Source organism: Aythya ferina, assembly GCF_964211825.1.
Source record: "Aythya ferina genome assembly, chromosome: Z".
Taxonomy (NCBI): domain Eukaryota; kingdom Metazoa; phylum Chordata; class Aves; order Anseriformes; family Anatidae; genus Aythya; species Aythya ferina.
In genome coordinates, this window is record NC_140299.1 from 30222808 (window position 1) to 30247299 (window position 24492).

A 24492-nucleotide genomic window follows, 5' to 3' on the forward strand; every position below is an offset into this window, starting at 1 on the left:
ATCAGTTCTGTTCAAAAGTAGTAGTATAAATGAGTAACTTGATTTATAGGTGACTTCAGGTCACCTTCAAAAAATCTATATTAATGCTTTAATTCTTTGCACATAAGTTTACTATTGCTATGAAAAACTGTTTTCTGCTGAGAACCATGAATCTGCTCATTGATATGAAAACTTTGTGGTATTTTTAAATGTTTTGAGGTTTCCATTGTAGAAAGAGGGAGAGTTTTTGTAATATTTAAAGAAAAATATGGGCAGAAAACTTCATTTTTTTTTTAACTAATGAATGAAACTCCCCTATGTTTGTTTAGTATTTCAGATTTGACTGTACTTCAACTGCTTTGGATGCAATAGTAAAATGTAATGCCTAAATCATCTGTTGAAACAAACACAGTAATGTATCTTGCTAGAAATCCATGACAACCATTCCACACCAAAAAAAAAGTGGAAGTACTATCAAATGTTAGTAAACAGAACCTATATTTACACTACTAGTTTTCCTTGTAGCTGAGAATCTACCTGCGAACATCTAATCTTGACAATGCATTTGCACACATCACCAAAGTGCAAGCAAACACGTTACTACTGAGTGTCTTCCGGGACATCGTAATATTGTTCAGAGCAGATTGTTCCATTTGCCTTTACAGTATTGAGAGAAGGCCTGAAGGGTGAGTATTAGTACTTAAACAATTTTTTGTAAAGTTTTTGTAAATCTGCTCTCAGTCTGAGTGTGTTCTCAGTCTGAGTAAATTCACATATATATGAGTATATTTATAAATATATAGAAATGAATATATAGAGAGATTTATATTCAGCAGTATAAAGTTGTTTGACAACTTGTTGAATCAGAATTTTAAATAGTGTCAGAGGAGTAAATGTCACTTGTATGCGCAAGTGATAATTCATGAGTCTTGTCACTTGGATGTGACAAGCAAATACACACGCTAAGTGTGGGGGTGTGCATGGAGGAATGCATATTCCAAGCTATGTATGCACAAACATGTGGCTTGTTCTACTTGATAACTACTTGAAAAGTGAATGTAAACAGAAGAAAAAGGTACCAAAAGACACCCATGTATCTGAATATTTTAACAACAAAATATTTCTAACAATAGAAGTAGGAATTGGTGGAGGTAGGGTGGAGTAGCAAAGATGAAGATGGAAAAGGAAAGTTTGGCCCATTCTGTGGTTGTGGGGAGCTATTTTGTTGCAAGATAAGTAGCAACAAAGAGCCAGATACTTTTGCATAGTTAAGTCTAGTGACCATAGAAGAGAGACAGATTCCCACATAGTTTTTGAGTGTCTGAACAGGTGATTTTTCTTCCATATGATATCTAGGTTTCAGCAATAAAGGACCCTTTTAAGCAGAAAGTAAGCTATTGACCCACTTCAGAGGAAAATATTTGCAATGTTTTCCACAGTAACAACAAAACTGGAGGTTGATCAGAGACTTATTCTGAAGTATCTGAAGTATCTGATGACTCATAAAGCTCTGTTCCCCAAAACTATCAAGATCCAAGCTAAGCTGCTGTTAGGTTTATTTGGTAACTTTTAGGTAGTGTAGATATCTGGGCCGATGAGATTTCTGTTTAAGGGGAAGTAATTGTGATCTGTAGAGTAAATTGTTTGCTAAGTTGATTATTTTCATTAGCCTTGCTTCATAATACTGATTTTATATTAAATACTATTAAATAACTGTAACCCTTGTCATCTTTTATTTCAGTCTTAACCCTACTGCCAGTGTCCAAGTTCTTCAAGAAGTGTCCATGTCTCGATACATCCCCCATCCTTTTCTTGTAGTGTCTGTTACGTTGACATCGGTGAGGACAGAGACTGGCATCAGCTTGAAGATGCCTCAGCAGGTACAAAGACATTAGTGCTCAAAATTGGGAAGAAATTTTTGCCTGGATTTGTTAGCTTAGTTCTCAAAGCTTACCTAAGTGATGAAAATCATAAGTCAGTGGTTCTTCTGCGTGGTAAAATGCCATTATGTTTTTTTCCTGGTGCTTACTATGAAGACTTCAAACTGGAAGAAAAAAAAAGTAAATTCTTACTTCTGTTTCATGTCTTCTCTTGTCATCTTGTAAAGTTTGGGACCAAATATTGGGGGAAAAATTAACTATGCCTAGGGAAAATGCTGAACACCAGAGCTATGCATGGCACTAGGAAGTGCCTATTCTACAGTAATAAGTCAACTACAAAAGCATCCATAGAAAAAAGATGGCATATTATTTTATAAGGTTACTTCTAGTCAATTTCATCCTACACTATATTTACACTACAATGTAAAGTGAAATTGGATTTTTGTTGTCTGTGGTGTAAATAAATAAAGTTTGATTATTTGATTAGCTGCATTATGAAGCATTTTACCTCACAGAAGCTACTTTAAGATAGTTCTGAAGTTGTGTTATCTGTGAATTAGGGCCCTGGATATATGACATGTATTTTTTCTTCACATAACAAAGCCATTGGCAGATAACAAAGCACTAGCACAAGTGTGTAAAATCCAAAGGTTTGCATTGCTTTCTCCAGTGTATTCTAATTGAGTGTGCTAAACATGTATCCTAAGACTTTCATGTGATCTTGGGCAAGCTTGCTCTGGTTATGTCCCTGTGCCAAAATTGTTTAATTTTTTTCTTTACCTCTTGTCTAGTAAGTCATGGGAAGACTTACTAGTTCCCATAGAGTGGTCAAATGGTCAAATTTAAACAACCCAGACTGGCAAGTAGACAGTTAAGCCTCTAGGTACACTACATATTTATACAAGCAATTGATGTCAGGGATTTATATTAAAAGTTGGTACTGATCAAAAGAAAAGCATTAATGTTAGTACTGAATATGATGTTGTACTGCCCTTTGGACAAAGCAGTGAGCCTGACTTAATGTGTGTCAGCCTTTTCAGTGTTGTTAACCACTTTTGATCTTACTCCCTGATTCTGCAAATTTACCATGCAGGCCCTATGTCCATGCAGATTAAACTTAATGCATAGCCTAGTAGAAGCTCCAGTGACTTGGTTTAAGATTAATATGAAACAGTTAAATAACTCTTTAGAAGCAATACTTTGCTTTCTTGATACACATAACTATTTTTCTTCAACAGTAGCTTCTAAAGGTTCAAGATACTGTACAACTGTGGCTGAACTTCTGGCACATTTACCAATGTTAGTCTGCTGTAAGATGCTAGCGTGTAGCAGTGATACTGATAAGAATGCAAAGCTTTATCTTAAAATACTGGTGGCTTGCCTGTGTCAACAGGTTTAGTTGACATTATAAGACCTTCTTACTTTTAGGCAATAAAAAATAAACATGGAATCTAGTAAACAGAAAAACTCCAGTGTTAACTCTCTGGCATAAGACCTGTATAAATGAATATATCTGTAGGTACTCTGTTATGCTCGAGTCTTCTGAGTCCTTTTGCATTGAATTAGACTTAGTGATCTCTGTATGGATTGAGAAGCTATTGAGTTCACTTGGGCAGAAAGGCCTAGTGTTAAACAGAAAAGCAAAACCAATTAAAACAGTTCTTTCAAGTGCTGTGTGCCTAGAGACATGGACGGAGGTATAAGACCAAGACTAAGGAAATACAAGTTTTATAAATTGAAACACTTGATTCCTTCAAACATTTGTGTTGATTTATTTACTGTTACTCTTCTTTGAACGATAATGCTTGTAGTATGTGAAGTAAATTTATTTCACTTCCAATTTTGCAGTTTAGTAAATCTCTATGAATGAGGTATCAACTATTTTAAAATCAGTCTCATGGGTAATCATAGAATCATTAAGGTTGGTGGTTGGACCAGATGATCTTAGAGGTCTTTTCCAATATCTCCCACTAAACCACATCCCTAAGCACCATGACCAACCTTTCCTTAAACACCCCCAGGAATGGTGACTCCATCACCTCCCTGGGCAACCTCTTCCAGTGCCTGACTGCTCTTTCTGAGATGAAATGTTTCCTCATTCCCAGCCCGAACCTCCCCTGGTGTACCTTGAGGCCATTCCCTCTAGTCCTATCTCTAGTCATCTGTGAGGAAAGGCCGACCCCCAGCTCCCCACACCTTCCTTTCAGGCAGTTGTAGAGAGCAATAAGGTCTCCCCTGAGCCTCCTCTTCTCCAGACTAAACAACCCCAGTGCCCTCAGCCGCTCCTCACAGGACTTGTGCTCCAGGCCCTTCACCAGCTTTGTAGCCCTTCTCTGGACGCACTCCAGAGCCTCGATGCCCTTCTTGCGGTGAGGGCCCCAGAGCTGAACACAACACTCATGGTGCAGCCTCACCAGAGCTGAGTACAGGGGGGTGATCACCTTCCTGGTCCTGCTGCCTACATTATTCCTGATACAAGCCAGGATGCTGTTGGCCTTGGCCACCTGGGCACACTGCTGGCTCATGTTCAGGTGAGCATCTAACAACGCCCCCAGATCCCTTTCTTCTGCACAGCTTTCCAGCCACTCTCCCCCAGACCTGCAGCACTGCATGGGGTTGTGGCCAAAGCGCAGGACCCAGCACTTAGCCATGTTGAACCTCATCCCATCGGCCTCTGCCCATTGACCCATCCTGTCCAGGTCCCTCTGCAGAAGCCTTCCTACTCTCCGTCAGATCCAACACTTCCCCCCAGATTGGTGTCATCTGCAGACTTTCTGAGGATGCACTCAATTCCCTCATCCAAATCATCATTAAAAAGATATTAAAGAGGATGGGCCCCAACACCAACCCCTGGGGAGCACCACCAGTGACTGGTCACCAGCTGGATTTCATTCCATTCACCACCACTCTCTGGGCCCAGCCATCCATCCAGTTTTTAACCCAGCAAAGAGCTCCACGGACTGCCAGCTTCTCCAGGAGAATACTGTGGGAAACCACGTCAAAGGCTTTGCTGCAGTCTAGGTTGAAGCCACCATCCCTGTGTGTTTAAAAAAAAAAAAAAAAAAAGATTCTTGAGATTTTTGTATGATTTTTTTTTTTAATAGGGCATTATGCAATTCAGATTAAGAACTGTTGAGACGTGTCTCCATCTATCTAATGAAGTATCTGATCAACTGTGGGCATGTATGAACAGAGTACTAAGTTTACTAGGGGGTGGCTGTTGGCTTTAATGTAGTTACAGCTAGGTAACTAACATCTTGCAAGTTTATACACCGACTTATCTTGTAACTTGTTAGCTCCAGGTATGAAACATCCAAGGAAAGAAGTGTGTGGAGTTCAAACATGCCCTGCTTATGCATGCTAGTTCTGGAAAGCAAAACTGCAGGGAACCTGTTGGATAGGGTTTTTTTGTTTGTTTGTTTTGTTTTGTTTTGTTTTTTGTTTTGCCTGAGAAGCAGAAGCTGAGCACTGTCCTAGTCCCTTTCTGGTCAGAATCCCTCTTGGAGGGTAACTAAAAATGTAGCATCTTATAGTCCATGAATAATAGTTGTGAGCTCTCTTTGCAGAGGCTGTGCAGTTAATTTACTTTTTCTATTCTGGGTTTATATTGTGGTTATGGATAAAATGATCCATGCAAAAAGTTTAAACAAGTGATTTGCATTAAAACTTTTTTCTCCTTAGGCTTGTGAGGCTGAAAGTATTATGCTAAACTTAGCAGGACAGCTCATCATGTTGCAACGGGATCGATCTGGACCCCAGATACGGGATAAGGATAATAATCCTAATCAAAGGAAGCATGTGAGTGATGTAATATTTTGTATGTATTTTGTAATATTTTGTATGGCTTAAAAGATGTCAATAACTGGAGAATTTGTGAAACGAAGCAGTACAGGAGTCAAAAAAGAAAATAAAGAAGTATTTACACAAGGCAGTATCTATACTTACAAGCTGAATTGTTAGCTGGAAATACAATTCCCACGATGTTTTTCCAAGAATTTATGAAAAGTTACTAGTTACCTGTGTAAATATCTAACTAAGTATTCAAAACTTGTTTTTACTACAAGTATTTACTATTTGTGTTGCAATGAAAAATGTAAGTTTTTAAGAGTAAAGGTCCTGTGCAACACTTGGTATGCAGTAATAATAGAAAGTCTCCAGTCTATCTAAAACTGTTTTACGTATTTATGAAATGTTGTTCTTGCAGAATATATCTACAAAATTTTTAGAAGCAACAATAATAAAAATCACATACTGAATTTTCAAGTACTAGTTTTTCTGTGCTGTTGAAAAACCCTTTGGCTACATGAAACAAGGACTTAAGGAAAGTGAAATCTGAAAAGTTTATACTAAGACTCATTTGTAGTTCAATCAAACGCTAGCAGATTTTGTTTTTGTAGTAATTCTGTCATTTCTTCTTTGGACTTTTGGATAACTGAAGAAGGAGAGAGCAGGTTTTTGCTTTCTCCCTTATCCTCTCCCCTCAGGTTTCATGAGTGCTATAAGGTGGTTAGAAAAAGGAAAGAAGTGTCTATTGAGTTAACATAGGTAATATATTACAGGTACTTTGCAGAGAGAACAGTTCTTAGCTGAAAGAAGAGCTCTTGTGAAGGGTTTAAAAAAAAAGGTACAATGAAATGACTTTTTTTTTTATAGCTGCCTTTCTGTGCTCCGGTTGTTCTAGCCCAGTCTGTTGAAAATGTGTGGACTACTTGCAGGATCAACAAACAGAAACGCCACTTATTGGAAGCTCTTTGGCTCAGCTGTGGTGGGGCAGGTATGAAAGTGTGGCTTCCCTTGTTTCCCAGAGATCATCGAAAACCACATTCCTTTCTGTCAAGACGGATCATGCTGCCTTTCCACATCAACATATACCCACTGGCTGTTTTGTTTGAAGATGCCTTGGTTCTTGGTGCTGTTAATGACACTGTGCTCTATGACTGTTTATACACTCAAACCAGTGCTAGAGAACATTTAGAGGTTCTTTTTCCTTTCTCCATTGTTGAGAGAACCTCTCAGATCTACCTCCATCACATTTTACGCCAGCTGTTGGTTAGGAACCTTGGTGAACAAGCCTTGCTTTTGGCTCACTCCTGTGCCACATTACCATACTTCCCTCATGTACTAGAACTGATGCTTCATGAAGTGCTGGAAGAAGAAGCTACCTCGCGGGAACCCATTCCCGACCCTCTGCTTCCCACTGTGGCGAAGTTCATTACAGAGTTCCCCCTCTTCCTGCAGACAGTAGTCCATTGTGCTAGGAAGACAGAGTATGCCCTGTGGAATTACCTTTTTGCTGCTGTTGGAAACCCAAAGGACTTATTTGAAGAGTGCTTAATGGCCCAGGACTTGGACACAGCTGCCTCTTATCTTATTATCCTACAGGTAACGGTACCCTGTATATTGTAAGAAAGGTGGTATTTACTGAGGTTATGTTACTTAAAATATGTTAAATCAAAGTTACACATGTTGAACACATTTTAAGTTCAATGACTATGCCCAGTGGGGAAGGGGACAATATCAGGCAATGCAAATTGTTAGCTTACAGGTGGAAAAAAAAAAAAAGGTAGAAAGCTAGCTCTTTCCTTTAATCTCTCTTATTTTTGAATGTGACATGGTATGACTCGACTTAATAATCTTTCTGTTGCTCAACAACAGAACAGCAAAAGCAAAGGACTTAATTATTCTTTGTTACTTGCAGAATATGGAAGTTCCAGCAGTTAGCAGACAACATGCTACTCTCCTGTTTAACACTGCCTTAGAGCAGGGAAAGTGGGATCTTTGTCGTCATATGATCAGATTTCTTAAAGCCATTGGATCTGGAGAAACAGAGACACCTCCAGCTACACCAACAACTCAGGTCTGTGGTGAAAATAGTAAATACTACACATCAAAACTTGAATGATTAATCTTGCTATCATGTAGCATGTTTACTCAGTTGATTTCAAGTCTGTGTTTTCTTGGTTTCAGGAACCCAGTTCAAGTAGTGGCTTTGAATTCTTCAGACATCGCAGCATTAGTTTATCCCAATCAGCAGAGAATCTCCACAGCAAATTTAACTTGACGAAAACACTGAGTATGCCCTCTGGCCCATCTGGAAAAAGGTAATTGGTAGTAATTTTCTCTCCTTCCCTACTTTGTTTGGTAATGTACTAGCTTTCTTCCTAGTTTAAGCTATAGAAGCGCATTGTATTCTAGAGACAAATCTGTCATCACCTCCCTCCACAGCCTTCTTACCCTCCTGGGAGAAGACACATTCACATACATGCGTGTATTTATATAGTGACACACTTAAATGGATATTGCTCACCAAAATCCAGCAGATGCCCCTGTAGTAATTTAGTTAGTGAGAACAGTTGGACTCGATGATCTTGAGGTCTCTTCCAACCTAGAAAATTCTGTGATTCTGTAACACAGGCCTCATATTAGGAGGATCTGTTCTGCTGAAAAATGTCTTTAACACCTCACAGTGTCATAAAATACACTGCACAATGCTGTTGTGTATATCTTGACCTAGCAGTGTGTTGATGAGCCATGAAGTCTTTTATACATTTGGGTAGATCTCCCTCAAACTGCTGTACACAGAATTCATATTGATGAGTATTAATATTGAGAAGAAGCAGAGAGGTAGGATTCGTTATTATCTTGGTTTTGTTTTGTTCCTATATAAGACTTTCAAAACAATTTCACTACCAACTGTAATTCTTTCAGATAATAACTTTCCATAGATAGTACTATCACAAGAGTTTTGAAAGGAAGTGTCTTAGGTTAAAGTTAGTCTTGTTTTCTAAAGCTGTATCTCAGAAGTCACTTTGCAATGGCATCAGCTTCTTCTATCTATTTTTTTCTGCATTTTGAATTGTTTGAAACTCAATAGATGCTGTTGCTGCTGCAATTTTCTTCCTTTATTTCACTTGTCCGTTGTGGCAATGGGATCATTTAGAGAACGTAAGCAGGAAGGAGTGGTAGAAACTGCTGTGGCCACTTGTACTGTGGCTGTGGCCAGCCATCCTTACAACTCAGTCCAGCACCGGATGTGACTGTCCTCTGATTTGTCCATAGGTGGAGTAAAGACAGTGACTGTGCTGAGAACATGTACATTGACATGATGCTCTGGCGGCATGCTCGGCGTCTGCTAGAAGAAATCAAGCTGAAAGACCTTGGTTGTTTTGCTGCACAGCTGGGCTTTGAGCTGATTGGCTGGCTGTGCAAGGAGCGAGCCAGAGCTGCTCGTGTTGAAGACTTTGTGTTCGCTTTGAAAAAGCTACACAAGGATTTCCTCTGGCCATTCCCAGTCATACCGGCTTCATCCATTAATTCACCTTTCAAGAACGGAAAGTACAAGACAGGTGCTGTAACATCTGAGTTGATTTGGACTAGGTTTCTCTTCTGCAATCCTACACCCATCAGTCTGAATATCTCCTTCCTCAATTCAGCCAAGCAAAGAACAGGCTGAGGCTTATGACCTGCATAGCCTTCTCATACAGGGTGTGTTTTTTGAAGGGATTCTGTTTAGCATAGACCTCATCTTTTGCACAGTCTGACTACACTACTGTTTCTTCTGAGGTTTCTTACTTTCTTAGGTGCACTGGAGTGGATATGACTTGTGCAGGTAGTAAGTTGAACTGGGATACTGTTTGTTGATGTATATCTGCTATGGAAAATTATTATATTAAAAAAATCAAAACTTGTACAGTTTTTAGGATGTACATAATGTACTTAATTATTTTATATTAAAAAATAATGTTCCTAATCTTTGAAATTCTCCATGTGGTAGAGGACTAGAATTCTGAAAGCTTGCTGTAAACCTCTTTGCATTATTAGTCTCTGGTTTACCTTCTTAGGGCACAGTTGATAGTAGCTGCCAAGGCTTTCTCTGCCCAGTAGTAGCAGCCCTGTTACTTAGTTTTATTGAGGCTAATACTTCATTAGTTGATGTTTTGTTGATGCCAGTGCTGACATAAAAAGCTGACCAGAAGTTCTTGAAGTACTGGAATTTACTGCATTCCCTTGCTTCTGGTGATCTCAACAAATTAATTGACTGTTGACTTAGTTACAAGTTTTAGCTTCCCTAAATGTCTGGAGAGAACTTTCCAAACTTCCTTTTTGATGTTTATATGATCTGTCCTTTGGTGTGTTTTTTTTTTTTTCCTTTGTTTGTTTTTTAAGCCATGGGGGAACAGCTGCTAAAATCTCAGTCTGCAGACACCTTTGTAACTATGGAAATGGACACAGGGGTTTCAAGCACACCTAGGAGTCGCAGCTGGCTTGGCGCTATTGGCTCCTCTCAGAGAGAAATTGACACAGCTTCATCCCATGGACCACACATGCAAGATGCATTCCTTTCTCCTTTGCTAAGTAAAGGTTAGTCACTCTTCCCTGTACTTGCCTATTGGAAAAATGCACCTGGAAATAAGCACCTACATTCTCATATTTGCATGTGACTACTGTATTGTTGCTTCTCAACTGCTGATACCACAATGCAGGGGAAAAAATAGAGGACCTGATGAAAATTGACCTGAAATTTTTATAACAGAAATATACTCATGTCATACATCTGTGAGTATTTGAGGTAGAATATGAAATCCATACTTCGTGAAGTTCCTATCCTTGATGGTAAATTGCAATTTAATATTTGTACTCTGTCTGAGAAGAGTGAAGTTTATTTTTGCCTTTTGCCCAGGTCAGCAGTGTTTTAGTGCATGAACTTTGTGCTTTTGGATTATTTAAAAGACGTTAGATGCATTCTTTAATGAGGAATTTGAGGAAAGTGTGGTCTGATACAGTGTTTTTTTCCCAAAAACCTTTTTTTTTTATCGCTGTTCTAAAAATTCAAATGTATGATGAGCTCAAGAAAATAAAAGGAAATAAGATTCTCTGTGCAGCACTTTCTGACCAGCAAGAGACAACTGTTAAGACTGAAAGATTTCTCATCTTTTTTTTTCCCTACTCCTTCTTGTCCTCAAGCACTGAGCAACATCTTCAACCATCTATATCCTGTGATTTCCACTTTACTAGGGCAAAGCCTGAGCATGAAGTACAATCTCTCCAAGATGCTAGAGCCTCCTGTAAGAGAAAAAAGCACTTGGAGCTACTATTTAACAGGTTGATGGGCTCTAAAAAATGAAGGATGAGGTTCTGTACCTCTCCTTGGGCACTGCCTTCCTGTATTTTCATTCCTATTTGTTGTATTTATTACTTCTGAGACTGCAAAAATGTATTTTTTCAGAAAACAAACAAACAAAAAAACAACAACAGAATTTAATGAGGAAAAAAAATCTCTCTGCAGTTGTACTGCTGCCTGCCACTACTGTCATTTCTATAGACAAGTATCTCACCTTTTTCTGAGCTGAACGAAGACCTTTGAGTTCAATGGACTTTGATAAGCATTTTGAAACAGTTTGTTTTTAAAGTGAATTAATAATCTTTGAAATACTGTCAGGTGAATTCTAGTAATAATTTAAAAACTAATCCAGCAGTGGCTAACTACTGTGTAGTTTATCATTTTCTGTAGGAAGTAGTTAAGAAATTCTGAGTCTTAGTAAAGTGAGTAGTTTTTTTCCCCTTATGTTTCTGAGTGTTTTTGATAGGTGACGAATGCAGCATTGGTTCAGCAACAGACCTGACTGAAACAAGTTCTATGGTGGATGGTGACTGGACCATGGTGGATGAGAACTTCTCCAGCCTAAGTCTAACTCAGTCAGAGCTTGAACATATCTCTCTGGAACTGGCCAGTAAAGGGCCACACAAGTCACAGGTCCAGCTGCGGTAAGTATTTTGCATTTGAAACTTGGAATGACTAATACCCAGCATTATGAGAAAGAAACAGCCTGCAGTGTTTCTATACTGCTTGCGCTTTGGGATTTTGTCTCTGGCTGGGGGGAAAAGAACTAAGAAGAGTGTTTTTCCATATAGGTACTTGCTACATATCTTCATGGAAGCAGGATGTCTGGACTGGTGTATCATCATAGGTCTTATCCTCAGAGAATCTTCAGTAATCAACCAAGTTTTCAGTGTAATGCAATCCTCCGATATTGATGGAGAAATCTGTCAGAATATCAAGACTGGCCTCCATGCTGTTGACAAATGGGCTTCTACAGACTGGTAAGTGTTATTTTTCCACCTTCATTTCTGTTCCAGTTGCGGATACTTAGTTATCCAAAGAAATGACTTGGGAGTCATCTCAGCCCCAAGTTTAATACACTTCTGCAGGAAATTTATGGACAGACAGTCACTTAAGACTGAAAAAAACACCACCAATTTCTACTGTTCAATTATGATCGCTTTTTTTTTCATTAAAAAAGACAACTTCTGTACAGGAAGTACACTAGAATACACCTTTTTATAGCAAGTATCTACCAATAAATTCTGCTTTACAGGCATTTGACAAAAGTACCATTGCTAATTCACTAAAGATGTTCTATACCTTTATTTTCCTAGCCCTGGGTACAAGCCATTTCTAAATATCATCAAACCACAGATCCAGAAGCTAAGTGAAATAGCAGAAGAGCAAGTGCAGCCTGAAGCTTTTCAGCCAGTGAATCCTTCAAAAATTACAGAACAAGCAAACACCAGAGCTGAGGAAAGCAGGACTTTGATTAGCCACGGCACTAATCCTCAGAGTGATGCTGGCAACAGCAGTGCTAGCAGACATGAAGAGGACAAGTCCAAGACAGAGGATGAGGATTCATTCCAAGAGGGCAGTTACGACTGTATTGTGTCTTAAATGAAAGATGAACTACGTCCCAAACATCAGGTGTGAAAGGAAGCAAACCAGCTCTAGACATGCTTCCGTGTTTTGGAGTTGAACTTTTTTATATTAATCTTTCAAATCTATATTGGGGATAATTTAACTAAGGAGCAGTTTCATCTAACAACTTCAGAAGAAGGCAAGATTTTTTTGATGCAATCTTCAGACTGCAGCTTTAGGTTTTGATACTTCATAGTGCCGAGAGACAGCAAATAGCGATGTATACAGGCTCAGCTAATGTTCATCGGTCACTCTACATCACAGCTTACTTGGGACAAGCTACTATCTTATCTCTTGCTTGAGTTTAAAAGGTAAAGTGGATACTAAAAGTTGTTCTCCTTCCCACCTTGCCTGCCTAAGAAATGTCTGATCAATGCAGATTGGTTTGATATCAATATTTTGTATGAAAGGAGTGTAAAATATATTGTATGTTTTTGTGAATACTCTTGTACAAATATTCAAGGTTGTACCATATTTGAAGGTACCCATATGTATCACGCATGTTTCTAGATTCCTAGTAAAGATAAAGCAGAGTTGCACTTCTTTCTGGATGAGGCATACTTTACTGACCTAGCAGTGACACAAGGTGGCTTATCTGTTCGTTTTTTTTTGTTTGTTTTCTTTTGTTTTTTAACTGCCACTTACAGATCTTATAGTTGGGTTTAAGGGATTGCTGAAGGTTATTTATTTCATTGTAAATTCTTTTCTGAAAAAAATGGATTTTTAAAATGTAAATACTCATCATATAATCTTGCTATGAAAAATTAGTTTAACAGCTCATACTTAAACAATTTTCAAACATTTTATAATATACATACTTGTAACTAAGACTTATTTAACTTTCATACAATGTTATGGAAAGCTGGCTGCAAAAGTCTGTTGCTTTGAGGTACCTTATTTTTTCTAGCTGCTGTCCCTATGTAATAACTACCTGTAACAGTATTAATTTAGATATTAGCTTGTTTGTACTGTGCAATCTGAACAAAAATGCAACATTGCTCATTTTATACAAAATAAACTAGTTTATTTTTTATAACATCACTTGATTACTGACATGGACCAAACAAGTCGTCAAAAGGTAGTTACAGCATCTGTTGCTTCCATAGCGTAGTTACAAAATGCAAATCTATTTAAATTCTAAAAATTAACAACATTCACAATGAAGTTGAAATAAATTGTGGTTTTATTGTCTATTTCCTTTGCAGATAAGATCAAGTGCTTTAAAATGTACAAATATTAAATGGTTGCTTTAAAATGGCTTTATTAAGCCAATACAACCAGTACAAGTGCAATAATAGTATTACTTGGAAAGCTGGAGATTTTAGTGAATGGAGCTCGAATCTCCACTTAAGAGTTGAAACTAATATCAAAGTTTTACAGCAGAGAAATCCAGTTTGAGTCCCAGCATTAAGTTTAGTATGCATTATAGCTACTGGTTACTGATAATGTCTATCATACTTCCTTCCAAATTAGTACCTACAAGCCTCTTGTGATTGGACTTCAGAATCCATTGTTTTAAGGGGATATTTAGAAAGCTTTTCTATGGAAAAAATATTTAATCTATAAGTTTTCATGTTAAGACAACAAATAAAAACTGCTTCCAAGTTAATATTTTTCAGTGATTCTGTGGTAATGCTGTAAGCCCAGCCCAGCCATCTTTCTGCTGTTCAGGGTTGGATCTGTACAAGTGAACACATGCATTAACTGATATACTAAGATTCTTGGTATTAAACATCTTACTACTGTGCTGTTGTTTAGCAGTTAAATCTTTTTAGTTCTGAACTTTTAGAAGTTTGTACTTTAGTAGTAATTATCTCTATGCAAATTATCTGTGCTAATTTTGTATTTCAATCCCACTGCTGTTGTAATTAAAAGACAAATGTATTCAACCTTACTTGAAGTTACTCCTGTGGAAGATCACACTTCAAGCCACTGGTAGTGAACCTTACCACAATTCCTGCATGTTTTCCTGGAGAAGCTAAACTCTCACAGGAAATAACGGATGAAGTGTTCTACTTTTGCATTGTCTCCATGTGGCCTGTTTCACAGAATGAAGGTATCAGGCTTCTACGTTGAAAATTGCTTTATTAGTGCATCTTGGAAGTTAAGTACACCTATTGCTTTGAAAGAGATGTATTTGGAAAGATTGTGCTAGCAGAGTAGGCTGCAGAGGTGGCCCCTGTTAGGAGGGGCACTATCAGACAGCCACTTCCATCAAGCTCCAACCTCCCCCCTGCTGGCCAAAGCTGAGCCCATCAGCAATGCTGGGAGCACCGCTGTGGTAACATTCAAGAGTAAAAAGCACTGCGGAGCAGCTGTAAGTGAGAGAGAGGTGTGAGGGAGAAAAAATGAAAAATAGCCCCACTGACACCAAGGCACTACAGGAGCAGCTGTCCTGCAATCTGTGGAATGGACCATGGGGGAGCAGGTTCTCTCCTGCAGGCCCAGGGGGCCATTTCTGAGCAGATATCCCCACGGCAGCCTATGCCAGAGCAGGTGGGAGAGGGACTGCTCTGGAAGGGACCCCACAGGTGACAGAGGAAAGCCTGAAGAGGAAGGAGCAGCAGTGACTGCCCCAGCCTGGCTTGTGCTGCTGGGAAGGAAGCAGAGGACTTGGGACAAGGGAGTTCAGAAGTTGAGCCTGGGAAGAAGGTGGGGTTGGAATAAATTAAATCATTTTTCCCCAGGTTGAGTTTGTTTTACTGGTGATGGTAATCAGCGGTGATCTCCCTGTCCTTAGCTCACTGCTGAAGCCTTTTCATCTTACATTCTTCCCCCCATCCTCTTCAGGAGAGGGAGAGCAGCTAAGAAGCTGGCCCAGGTTAACACCCCACACATTTAGTCTTCTGCAAAATAAGAGCTATTACCTCAACCCAAACAGGAGAGAAAATACATTTAACACACTGAGAAGCAACATTTTCTATGGCATTCCAGCTTGCCTCTCACTTCGTTTATCCGGCTAACATAAAGCAGGCAGCCCTAGTTCTTGCAAGGCCGGCCTACATAACCATTTAATGTCTATATTTAAAGATAACACATTTCATCCTTCACCAGCATTTGCTCATGACCATGTTTTCTTGATTTGGGTCTCATCCTGTACAACACTAATGTCAGCTGAAAAAGAGCAACAATGCTGGGTTACTTGCTGCTCACTGAAAACTCTCACAGGGTGTACTTGCAGAACTGGTTGACTGAAGTAATAGTTCTTTGGGAAGTTTAAACCACCACTTTGGTCAGCTAAAGTAGATTAATTTTTATTTTTAACTACTGTTTTAGCCAGTTGCAAAGCAACAAATGTAAAAAGCTAGTTTTAAAGCTCCTATAAGCTATAGGTTGAGATCCACTGCTAAGTAGATAGAAATACTTTAATGCGTAATCTAGCTGGGACCTGTGCAAAAGAGGCCCTTTTTTGTTGCTATCAATTAAGGGGAAAAAAAGCTGTGTACTGCTACAATAAGATTATAAAACAATAGGTAGTCACCCACTGTTTAGGGCAGTAAGCTGCAACAACCAAAGGGACAAAAAGCCTTAAGAAAAAATAAATAGCCACAGACACTACTTACTGTCTCATGATAGTTTATTCTATAGCTGAGTGCTGAAGACTGTTGAAAGATTGTAGTGGTTAATGAGATGAATGTTCGCTAACAGTGACCGGCAAAAATAATCCCAGTGCTTGAACTCATAACGGAGAGGACAGGACCATGTATTGACTTTCTGGTTTTGTGCTGCTCTATTTGTATACTATTAATTACCTCCATTTTCATAAGTGAGGTTAAAGTGCAGAAAACTCTTTAAATGGGTTATTTACACAAGGAATAGATACCAATCGATACTCTCTCATCCGTACCTGGCAGGCAGCTCTTGATCACATAAAGATAAAGTTGGGCACGTAATGTGAATATAATGCAAGTGCCGATGTGGAAATGCAATCTGAGAACAGGTAGGAAGAACTAAGATTTTTTTCATTATAGACATACCAAATCAAAGAAAGACAACAACAACAACAACAAAAAAGCAAAGAAAAATTAAACGTTAAGAAAGAAAGGAAAATTCAGCTCCAGCACTGTTGTAGCAAAAAGATCTGTAGCCAGTCAGGCAGAAAACAAAAAGAGCAGAAAGTGAAAGTGACAGATCAAAGTTCAGTACTAAATAAGCTACTTTTTAGTCTCCAGAACAGAGACCATAAATCCACTGTGTATCTAGACACCTTAATTTTTTTCTTCCAAGCAGCTTTCTCATATGACTCTTAAGTTAACTCTGAAATAAAGATGCAACCTGAGATCTTAATGAGTTCTCTACATACCATGTACCATCTGAAATTAGTAACGCCAAGAAGAGGCTTTATAAAAACCCAGAACTGAAAGTTGAAGCTAAATGACAAAGTTCTCTAATATTGATCAATTATCAAACAACAACATGCACACACACAGAAAACCAACATCCCCAAACAAAACATGCATGGACAACTAAGACACTTACTTAAATCCATCTGTACCTATTGTCTTTGAAGCTTAATTTATTACTAGGTAATTAACTTAAATTTGTTTGAACCTATTGGTATTTGTCCCAGAGTTTCAGACTAGATTGACAGAATGATTCCTTTCTAGGCTAAATACTACAAACCTTCAGGACTATTTTTGAGTTCAGAATAAAAGCCCTGATTAAGCAATTTCATATCACAAAACTGTGGCTAGAGCACGTAATTCAGGGCTATTGATGTTCCATGTTTTTTTGTTTTTTGTTTTTTTTTTTTTCAGCCATCCTTCACTAATGCTGCATATCAGATTTTAAGATCTGTCATCCTGCCAACTCCTTCTAGATCATTATCAAGCACCAAATTAGGTTCTATCCCCAAGGGAAAAGGAAAAAAAAAAATAGTGAACGTTACAACACACGCAGCACTCTTCAGCAGCTCTGTCCTATATGCTACAATTAGGTCTGTACAGACTTGTTAAATCTTGTCTATTTGATTAGCGTTTTCCAGCAGGCTTACAACTCAACCTAAATTGAACAGACATTAAAACAGGTATTGCTAATAAAGAACAGCTCCACCTAGTTCAGTTGTCTGTTCTTTTATGTGTCGTGCCTGAAACTCTCCTGTTCATTGCACTTATCCCAGCGTTTTTTCTGCAAACGCATACTTTCACTTGACATGCAATCTGAAGGCACCGTGACACATTCTGATGCTGCATTAGATTGCACAGTCACAACAGACACAGGCCTCCTTTGCAAACACACGCTTACATTGGTAAGTAACGTATTTCTGAAGCCCTTTTCCCTCTAGATACATAACAGAATGATGTGTGTTAATAAATAATGTAACAGACTCTTAAAGACATCAAAAATTAGGGGAGACCCAGAATTAACATAAAGCAAAGCAGCTTAGAAAAGGCTGTGCATGTGAACTATCTCAGATTAATATAGGTGAATTCCAGTCAACTAGCTGCTTATTGTCCCACTCAGAATAAAACCTTTTTCTATTCCTATGCCCTGCTATCCTCAAAATCACCACCTGCTTTCTTTGTGTTTATTTCACGGAGTAAGACATGCAGTTCTTCGTATGAGAATTAAGAAACCGCAGCAGCAGCAGACTGATCTGCTTTTATTGAATAGGGAAACAGACACACACAAACAGCAAAATTTTCTACTGTGTTTTTCTGCCTGTGATCAACAATATCATTTGTTCTCAACTACCAGTTTTGAAAAGTATTTGCAACTCTGCTACCAATTCCTCCTCCAAAATGTATCTTGTTTCAAGGAAAACTTTTCTGTCCAAGCAACTAGGGCCAGAGTCCTCCACTCAGATAATTTTTTACATTCCTTGGCCATGCACGTATTCCACATAGCTCTAACTCCAGATGTTTCCAGTATCACTTAGCAATACTTCCACTCAAAGCAAAAATACAACATTAACACAAGAAATAAAAACAACTCAAATATGTCTTTAACAATCATGCTTACCATCAAGTTTTACTGATTAAGGTTCACTTTTATTTATAAATCCAGTGATTTACAACAAATTAGACATCCCTCATAATTAAATTATTTAATAAAGGTTAAATCCTGAGTTAGCAACAGTTACTGCTTCACGGAAGTTCCAGAAATTGCTAACAGGCATTTTGACATTTTTGGCTCTCAGTATGACTTCTTCACACAGCACTTTTTTAAAAAGCTATAAATCAGACACAGAACAGAATAAGAATCAAATCAGGGGAAGACAGTAAATATCAGTGCAGCTTTAGTTAACCAGCTGTGCTTTGGCTACAGCACAACGCACAGCATTTGTTGAGATTCAAGACACGTAACAGTTCTGAAGCTTTTTTTTCCCAAAACATTAATAGCACAAGTTTGTTTTTTAAATATAAATGCATAGTATACAGACTGTACTTTCAAATCAGATACAATCAAGCAAGTGATGATCAATTCACGTTAATGTAGGATGACACTGGTTTTAAGATACTGATGTCCAGTTCAGTATAAATACAGTAATTAAATCTCTGCCCCTAGTCCATGAGTCAGTCAACAATGTTTGCAAATGGACCTTGCAGCAAATGTAACTGTTTCTTGCCACTTACCTACACAACTACAGGCCAATCTGAAGGGACGATACCTGAATGGGGAACTGCTCTGCTATCTGTCACAGCTCACACATATTAAAGTGTCACAAATTTCTTCCATATGCCTTGTAAGCTTCCCAGTATTAGCATGTTTCTACTTGAAATGGTGATGCATGCACAAAGTCTGCTTTGCATGCTCTTTGGCAATGTTCATGAGGCAAAACATGAATCTGTGTAATTCATAGCATGGTGTTGATGTCACAATATTTTATATTTAGTTTGGAAAAAAATTAAAAGTTTCTTCAAGTGCACAGAGCTCTTTGAATTTCAGAAACTAACATCAATTATTACAGTGCACTGAAAAAAACCTGTAGGGTGTAAAGGGAAAAATAAAAACACAACAACAGGTAAGTGGCTTCAGAATTCAAAGCTTGTTGAAACTGGAAGATACTCTAGATCATTTAGACATTTATAAATCCATCCTGTGGAAATAAAAACAAGAAAAGCGACCCAGAGATATCATACATTCTTCTAAAGATGACTGCTGGTTTCCGTAAGGAACAATAGCATACTTGAAGAAACAATTATATGTATCAGCAAAGTGCAATATTGTCACGTTAGTAAAAAAAGTCTCTCCAAAGGAGATACCAAAAGTTCGCTAATTCTAGTAAATCAGAAGATAACTTGAAATTTAGATTGGATTAATTATAAGACATCCACTCAAAGGAGTGGTTCCTTGGCAGCCTTACATACAAGAGTAAGTCATATGCTTGTATGCTGATACTAAAAGATCCTAAAGGGAACACCTGCACAAGGAGACAGGTCAAACTTACCCACCCAAGTTTCAACACCAAAAAGACAGGCAAAAGGTAGGAACCAAATTTTTTAAAAGAAACATATTAATTGGTAAAGTTAATCTGGATAAATAATTACCACATTCCAGAATACTGGGTTTTCTGCATTGTACATTTGCAACCTTCACAGGCATCAGAACTTTCAGTGACTTCATCCAGTGACACAAGTAATGTTAGGGCTTTGCTGCTTCTTTCCCCCATCATGTAAACAGCCACCTGCAAGTAAGTCTGAAGGCCTTACTTTAATAGGACGGATAGGAGTGGCACGTGATAGTACCCATACAGAAGGGTATTTCAGTCGGAAGGGACCTGTAAAGACCATCAAGTCCAGCTGCCTGACCATGCTAATCAGAAGTTAAAGCATATTATTAAGGGCATTACCCAAATGTCTCTTGAACATTGACAGGAATGAAGCATCACCCATCTTTCTAGGATGCCTGTTCCAGGGTTCAACCATGCTCACAGGAAATAAGTTTTTCCATATGTCCAGTCTGAACCTCCCCTGAGTGGACGGCGGGTGTGTGTGAAGTACAGTTATATTTTTTGTTACATTAAAATAACTTAATGAGGCCCTTTCATTACAATTGCCATTGTATTATGCTAACGTTATTCCTAAAATGCAGTTTTCATGTTCAGAAACTCACTGGTCAAACTGCCATTTCAGTGGAAGAACCAGCTCAGTTGACAGGGTATCACCTTTTCCCCAAGACAGTTGTAGCCTTTAAATAGCCAAACTGCCAAAGAAACACCATTTTCAGGCAACGTATTTTAAATTACTGTGAAAGTCTGTGCTATCTTGTTAGGATGTTTGCTATGACAGCATCCTATGTTGGAGAGAGATCACCCTATCAGCGTTGTATTACTGTTAACATTAAAATACAAAAAGGTCATAGGTGCAGGACCAACCAGAAGAAAACGTCCAGTTTGGAAGTCTCTCCAGTAAGGCATAGAGTTGAGGTGATTTTTGATCTTCCCCAAAAAAATAGTGTGCTGCTATGGCAAGGGAGACTATTCCATCAGAATGCTTTTCTGAAGCCTGCAAGTGAGAGAGGGCAACATGGTATTTATGACTGTTTGTGGAGTTTAACGTGTAAACCCAATCCAGATGTACTTTTCCACAGACTTACCTATGCAACAAACTACATCCCACAGGTTATTGTTCTGTAAGTTAAAGCATTTCATATCTTCAACTGTGTCAGTATCATGAGAAGTTAAATTTAAATTGAAATTGCAACTAGGTATTTATATCGCAGGGCCTATGACATGTCAAACTTGCATGTTCTAAATTCAACATTTGTATATATATACGTTTTGCTAGCAAATCAAGACATGGACACTAACATGGTATTTTTACTGATCTTTCTACTGTTTACGCTTAGAATGAAAAGCCTTTTATGCCTAGGCTTTGCAGTTATCGATCTCACAAAGCTTGTTATGCTGTAGATTCCTGTCTGCCTTTACCAGGTATCCTCATAAGGATTACTTGGTTACATGTTTATACTGTATGATCTAAGAAGGAACAACAAACTTTCTGAATTTCCACAAGTTCTAGTAATATTTCCTCAAAATTAAACCTATAATAAGCCTCGTTATTAAAACCGTGATAGTAACTCACAGATCTGAAAAAATAAAATCTTCATTGGCAGTTTAACAGTGGGAATGAGGGATCATAAATCCCACTGGAATAGGAATGCTGGAAGCCTTGCTTCCAAACAGAGGTACAGTACAGAAGACAAAATTTTTATGATTTTCTTCAGTATCAAGACAGGTAAGTTTCCTACCAAGGATTCCCTGTAATTTCCCCCTAACAAAATATATGACATGGGAACTGTTTACAACAGGAAAAAGATCTGTGAAATAACAGCAATAAAGATAAAACTTCAAGAACTATGAGTTAAAATGAGAGAAATCCAAGCTTAAGGCCTAACACTGTGTAAACAAGGAAAATGTTCTCCCTTTGACTTAATGGCAAGTTAGAAGACAAAGCATCGAAATATGTATGAGCTGATACACACAGTAGAGGGACAAAGTAGAAGACCAAGGGGTCACCACGTTTCCAACAGCAGCATACTTACTGTAAGCTCTATCCAGAAGTTCCATGGTGTAGCATGCAGCCCATGGGAGTAAAATACGAAGTAGTCTCCTCCTATGCTAGCTACTGGCGTTCCATCTCCAAGAGACCAGGTAGACAGAGCTGACCCTCTGTGTGGCCGAATATACAGTGACATGTGACTTGGACCTGTAGACAGGGAAATGTATCGAGATGTATGAACAGCTGAAAGGAGATAAAAACGTTTGCCCTCCTTCCTTTCATTCCAATAACGTATTTTCCTAAATAGTAACACGTAACCTATGTATTACTACCTGTGTCTTCCAACACAAGATAGAGCTATACTGTCTTCTCTAGAGAAGCTTCTATTATTTCTATGTAGTGAGACAAATTAGATGACGATGTAAAGAATGGACAGAGGTCTAAAATGAACTTCAAGAAGGGACTTGCTAAAAATGATCAAAGCTTACTTAAAATAGACAAGATATCAGTCCCCCAAATAACAACTGCAACACAACACCCACAGCTTCTAGCATGTTATGAAACTGAATTAATTCATGCCAATCACACAAAACTCACTATCTTAGGAACGGCACTGTAACCTGCAGTACTAGACTTAGAACCTTATCTATTATGGGCATAAAAATAAATCACAAAATAGAAGCTTCAGTCACTCACCAGATACTTCAAAGCTTAACCTCACAGAGTTCCAGGGCATTAGCTCTTTGGCCAGAACTTTGAAGTGAATGGGGCTTCTTGGAAAAATTTCTGGAGCAGGAAGATACCAGTTTTTCCTGTTTAAATAAATATATAATGTTATAATTTTATCTCAATGCAACAGTCAGAGGTGCTAAAATATGAGAAGAGTAAGTTTTTGTATAGCTTAGCTGACCGCATTGTTAATAAACAAAATACTCAAAAGGTATTTATGGTGGCAGAAAGCAGTTAAAATTTAACAGCTTGCAGCCAGTAGAATATTTAAAGGACACAGTAACAGAACAACAGTTACTAGTGTTTTTATCTGTTACTTTGATCTGCCTGACTTTACAAAACAATAAAATAAATAAAAAATAACTAAAAAGTAAATAAGTAAAAAAAATATAAAATTCTACATTTCTGTTCAGGCATGGAAGCTAGCTTTCTTCTGGGGAAAGTAGCTATTCTAGATTTCCTCTGTTACCAGCTGAGGTGACGTGGAAAAAGGGCATCACAGAATCACAGAATTTCTAGGTTGGAAGAGACCTCAAGATCATTGAGTCCAACCTCTGACCTAACACTAACAGTCCCCACTAAACCATATCCCTAAGCTCTACGTCTAAACGTCTTTTAAAGACTTCCAGAGATGGTGACTCCACCACTTCCCTGGGCAGCCTGTTCCAATGTCTAACAACCCTTTCGGTAAAGAAGTTCTTCCTAACATCCAACCTAAAACTCCCCTGGCGCAACTTAAGCCCATTCCCCCTCATCCTGTCACCAGGCACGTGGGAGAACAGGCCAACCCCCACCTCACTACAGCCTCCTTTAAGGTATCTGTAGAGAGCAATAAGATCACCCCTGAGCCTCCTCTTCTCCAGGCTGAACAAGCCCAGCTCCCTCAGCCGCTCCTTGTAGGACTTGTTCTCCAGACCCCTCACCAGCTTCGTCGCCCTTCTCTGCACCCGCTAAAGCACCTCGATGTCCTTCTTGTAGTGAGGGGCCCAAAACTGAACACAGTACTCGAGGTGCGGCCTCACCAGAGCCGAGTACAGGGGGACGATCACCTCCCTAGCCCTGCTGGTCACACTGTTTCTTATGCAAGCCAGGATGCTGTTGGCCTTCTTGGCCACCTGAGCACACTGCTGGCTCATATTCAGCCGACTATCCACCATCACTCCCAGGTCCTTCTCTGCCTGGCAGCTCTCCAACCATTCCTCTCCCAGCCTGTAGCTCTGCTTGGGGTTATTGCGCCCCAGGTGCAGGACCCGGCACTTGGCCTTGTTGAACTTCATGCAGTTGACCTCAGCCCATCGGTGCAGCCTCTCCAGATCCTCCTGCAGAGCCTTCCTACCCTCAAGCAGATCGACACACGCACCTAGCTTGGTGTCATCTGCAAACTTACTGAGGGTGCACTCAATGCCCTCGTCCAGATCATCGATGAAGATATTAAAGAGGACCGGCCCCAGCACCGAGCCCTGGGGAACGCCACTAGTGACTGGCCTCCAACTGGACTTGACACAGAAGAAACATGGAAGAAACACATACTCCTACTATGAAGTGCCCATTAGAAGCTCCCCCTTGCTTTTTTCTCCACTGGTGCCAATATTTGTTTTCCCACACATCAACATCTAGAAGTCCTCCAGCAGACCCAGCAATCTCTCTCATAGATTGTGGCAGATGACACTGTACCTACACAGAAGTTCAAGCATCTGCTGAAAGGGAAGGATAA

General features: G+C 38.9%; 2 protein-coding genes across 11 annotated transcripts in view; one reads left to right on the forward strand and one right to left on the reverse strand.

Annotated features, from left to right (window-relative positions):
• Positions 1 to 14495, forward strand: part of RIC1 (RIC1 homolog, RAB6A GEF complex partner 1) — a 49619-nt gene extending 35124 nt beyond the window's left edge. For 3 of the 5 annotated variants that reach the window (XM_084504306.1, XM_084504308.1, XM_084504307.1), the window contains exons 16-26: positions 505 to 665; positions 1721 to 1859; positions 5541 to 5657; positions 6513 to 7241; positions 7558 to 7716; positions 7827 to 7960; positions 8919 to 9205; positions 10026 to 10220; positions 11447 to 11624; positions 11772 to 11960; positions 12297 to 14495. In XM_084504306.1, the coding sequence (XP_084360432.1) occupies positions 505 to 665; positions 1721 to 1859; positions 5541 to 5657; positions 6513 to 7241; positions 7558 to 7716; positions 7827 to 7960; positions 8919 to 9205; positions 10026 to 10220; positions 11447 to 11624; positions 11772 to 11960; positions 12297 to 12582 (2574 nt within the window). In that variant the 3' untranslated portion in view covers positions 12583 to 14495. Of the gene's footprint in view, positions 1 to 504; positions 666 to 1720; positions 1860 to 5540; positions 5658 to 6512; positions 7242 to 7557; positions 7717 to 7826; positions 7961 to 8918; positions 9345 to 10025; positions 10221 to 11410; positions 11625 to 11771; positions 11961 to 12296 lie in introns of those variants that run through there. The other 2 variants (XM_084504309.1, XM_084504310.1) reach the window with 2 other exon arrangements.
• The window catches only part of ERMP1 (endoplasmic reticulum metallopeptidase 1), a 43712-nt gene that overhangs the window by 1950 nt on the left and 17270 nt on the right, over positions 1 to 24492 (reverse strand). For 2 of the 6 annotated variants that reach the window (XR_014687236.1, XR_014687237.1), the window contains exons 13-16: positions 22746 to 22861; positions 22093 to 22256; positions 4708 to 4896; positions 1934 to 2023 (exon numbers count right to left, since the gene is read on the reverse strand). Coding sequence is in view for 3 of the 6 variants with exons in the window: in XM_084504311.1 (XP_084360437.1) it covers positions 20889 to 21053; positions 22093 to 22256; positions 22746 to 22861 (445 nt within the window). In the remaining 3 variants the exon portion in view is untranslated. Of the gene's footprint in view, positions 1 to 1902; positions 2024 to 2470; positions 4897 to 18574; positions 21054 to 22092; positions 22257 to 22745; positions 22862 to 24492 lie in introns of those variants that run through there. The other 4 variants (XR_014687238.1, XM_084504313.1, XM_084504312.1 and 1 more) reach the window with 4 other exon arrangements.